At 47.5% G+C, this 3726-nt stretch overlaps 1 protein-coding gene across 1 annotated transcript; it reads left to right on the top strand.

The window, feature by feature from the left end:
- The first annotated feature begins 2039 nt into the window (after window positions 1-2039).
- Window positions 2040-3107, top strand: LOC140233853 (uncharacterized). The gene has a single exon (XM_072313945.1). The coding sequence runs from the start codon at window positions 2040-2042 to the stop codon at window positions 3105-3107; it is 1068 nt and encodes a 355-aa protein (XP_072170046.1).
- The last annotated feature ends 619 nt before the right edge of the window (window positions 3108-3726 follow it).

Genomic DNA, 3726 nt, shown 5'->3' with positions numbered 1-3726 from the left:
CAGGCCAACACTCTTCCAGTACGCACCTATAGGAGGATGTTTCCAGAAAGAGTATTTCCTGATGGAACTCCCAATGCCCTATACCTTTCTCAAGACTCATCCATGCTTACAGCATACAATGGCACGCAAATCCAGCAACATGGGAAAGTAACAATCCCATGCCAACGGAACGACAGCCCGTGGATCGACACTAGCTTTTATGTAGTCAACTCAGAAGGGCCGGTGATCATGGGTCTCCAGTTTTCAATGGCGTTCAAACTAATAACCCTACATTGCCCAATCAATGACGTGCCAATAGAGGATGTACTTGTAAACACACTTCTCAATGCATTTCCAGACCAGTTCGATACCATCGGGAACTTTCAAGGTGAGCAGCACCAAACAACAGACCCGAATGTCCCCAGCCGCAGGGATGCGCCAAGGAAGATGCCAATTGCTCTGAAAGACCGTGTACAGCAGGAACTAGACCGAATGGAAGCACAAGGCGTCATCAAAAAGATGGAAGAGCCAACAGAGTGGGTGAACTCCATAACGTACGCAACCAAGAAGGACGGCAGCATTCGCATCTGCCTCGACCCAAGACGCCTCAATCAAGCACTCATTCGCCCGCACTACAAACAACAAACACTTTGAGGAGTTGAATTACAAGTTTCACAATGCTCAGTTCTTCTCAAATTTAGACGCCAAGGCGGGCTATTGGTCCATTAAGCTTGATCAGGAGAGCCAGAAGCCTACCACGTTTCAAACTCCCTTCGGAAGATATGCCTTCTGCCGCCTTCCATTCGGGTTGAACGTCAGTCAGGACATTTTCCAGCTGGAAATAGATCGTATCCTGGAGGGTTGCACAGGAACCGTATGCATAGCAGACAACATTGTTGTCTATGGAATGACAGCAGAAGAGCATGACAGAAACCTGCTCAAACTGATGCAAACAGCAAAGGAACGAGGTCTGACCTTCAACTCCTCGAAATGCCACATAAAGCAAAGAAGTATCACCTTCTTCGGGAACGTGTACACTTGCGAGGGGATCAAGCCGGACCCACAGAAGGTGGCCGATCTGCAGGCAGTTCCACCCCCACAAAACATCACAGATCTCCAACACTTCCTCGGAATGATTACATACCTGTCCTGCTTCATCAACGACTTCAGTTCGAAGGCCGCAGAACTGCGGGATCTCCTCTGCAAGGACTCAGAGTTCAGATGGGAGGCACATCACCAGGAAGTTTTCGACAGATTAAAGCAGGATGTCACCACAACACCAGTCTTGAGATATTACGACACTCAAGCCCCTGTGTACCTCCAGTGCGATGCCAGCCTCCGTGGATTGGGGGTAGCTCTCCTTCAACATGATGAACACCAGAAGCTTCAACCCATTGCATTCGCAAGCAAGACCTTGTCGCCAACAGAACAGAGGTACTCTTGCATAGAGAGAAAACTCTTGGCCGTGGTATACGGGGTAGAGAGATTCCATTCATATTTGTATGGTAGAGCGTTCAACATCATTACTGATCACAAACCACTGGTAATGATTGTGGACAAACCCTTGATCGCAGCGCCCCGAGGCTCCAACGCATGTTGATCAGGCTGCAAGGATACAACTTCAAGATGTCACATCAACCAGGAAAAGAAAATATCCTGGCAGACGGCCTGTCACGACTACCAAGCGGTCACAACAGGGCCACAGTAGACCTAGACATCAGAGTGGACCTGGTGCAGTTCTCCGCAGAGAAAACACAGCAGCTACAGGAAGCCACCAGGAAGGACCCAGTCCTAAACCACCTCACCGAAATCATAAGCACAGGTTGGCCCGAAGAAATCAAGGAACTTCTGACTGAACTGAGACCCTATTGGAGTTTCAGGGACGAGTTGTCAGTACACGACGGAATCATCATGAAAGGGAGCAGGGTGATCATCCCAAAAAACATGCAGCATGACATTCTCCAGAGACTACACACTAGCCACCTCGGTCAGGAAAAGATGAAGCTCCTTGCCAGAAATAGCGTGTACTGGACCAACATTTAAACAAAGACATTGACAAAATGGTGCAGTCTTGCGACAAATGTCAGTACCACCAGCCATCACAAGCGTCTGAACCACTCATGCAGCCAGACATACCTTCCAGACCATGGGAAGTTGTGGCAACAGACCTTTTCGAGATAAATGGCAACCAGTGGCTGATCATCGTAGACTACTATAGCAAGTACCCTTTTGTGAGGAAACTTCCTGATCCAGCCACCAGCAGTGCAGTGATCGCAACCATGAAGCAAATTTTTGCAGAACATGGCATTCCACGTACAGTGATTAGTGACAACGGACCTCACTACTCCAGCCTGCAGTTAAGAGAATTTGCTGCCGCGTGGAATTTCAATCACAGCACGTCATCTCCACGACGCCCACAGGGAAACGGATTTGTCGAGAGGCAAATAAGAACAATCAAGAACATCATGAAAAAAGCAACAAATCTGCCTCTCGCCCTCCTACACTGGAGGATGACACCAGTTGATAATAGCCTGCCCAGCCCAGCGGAGATCCTAATGGGTCGTAAGCTCAAATGCGACTTACCAATCAGGATCACGAACAGCAATCCAAACGCTGATACCATACATCAGCGCCTTCAACAAAGGCAGGAGACGCAAAAGCAGCAGTTCGACCAGCACGCCAGGCCAGCCGAGCTTCCTCCACTGTACACAGGCCAGCAAGTAAGAATACAGCACCCAACTACAAAATGCTGGCAACCAGCCACAGTGTATTCTAAGGCTGCAGAACCACGCTCTTATGTTGTCCAGAGCCCTAATGGCAAGCTGTACCGGCGCAACAGGCAGCACATCAGAGCAGACCACACTGGCCAGGCTGACAAGCAGATCACACCCACCAGCCCTCATATCTGCGATGAAGCAAGTACCGGGTCTCCTAGCAACAAGGCACCATCCAGTCCAACGAAACATCCCCCTGTGTCTTGGACCGCGGGGAATCCTGTTCTTCTGACGCCGACTCCAGAGCTGGGACACCTGGCACACCTGATGCTCAGCAGCAGAAATCACCCCCTAGCCGTCCCCAGCGCCAGCCAGCTCCGGCTGCCAAGCAGATTCCGCGATTACGAGATGTGATTATATATCGGAGCCCAGTTGTGATATAGCAGTTTAAAAAATTGCACGGATGTGATATCATCATTGAGATAAAATTAAAAGCTAATGATATTAATTGATGTGATTTTTCGGAGGTGAAAATTGCATTTGTTAAGTCAATCGCGGGGAGCCGATTATTTTGTGTGAATGGATGACAACATTACATTCATTTTTGTGTTTATATTGATTAAAATGGAAAGTTATCAGTTTAAAGAAAAAGGAAGAAAGTATTTGAGCACATATCAAAGCGGAAATTGAGAAGCTGAGCGAATAAATCAATTATTGATGTGTTCGCGAAGGAAAAAAAATGTATTATTTGGATCCCATGCACGATATTTGATTTTTTGGAGGTTTCATAACACGGAGGATTCATTTGTTCACCAATGATGCGTTATTTACACATGGCGGAATTCAACAGACGACAGTATTTCCAATCATAGTCACCTTGAGATGGAGATGTACCACTTGTAGGGAACCTGGATGGTAAAGATCCAGGCAGAGGGGTATGTTCTGGAACCTCTCCCCTCATAGTCGCGAAGGAGTAACATGGAAAAAAGTTTTAATTATATAGAGAAAAAATTTAATCATAAGCTACCAGATG

Source organism: Diadema setosum, chromosome 10 (assembly GCF_964275005.1).
Source record: "Diadema setosum chromosome 10, eeDiaSeto1, whole genome shotgun sequence".
In the NCBI taxonomy this organism is placed as follows: Eukaryota; Metazoa; Echinodermata; class Echinoidea; order Diadematoida; family Diadematidae; genus Diadema; species Diadema setosum.
Note: the sequence above shows the minus strand (reverse complement) of the source record. Positions and strands in the feature narration are given on the sequence as shown.

Bases quoted from the DNA above. Each gene is read 5' to 3' on its own strand.
- LOC140233853 (XM_072313945.1), top strand. From the start codon at position 2,040: ATGGTGCAGTCTTGCGACAAATGTCAGTACCACCAGCCATCACAAGCG.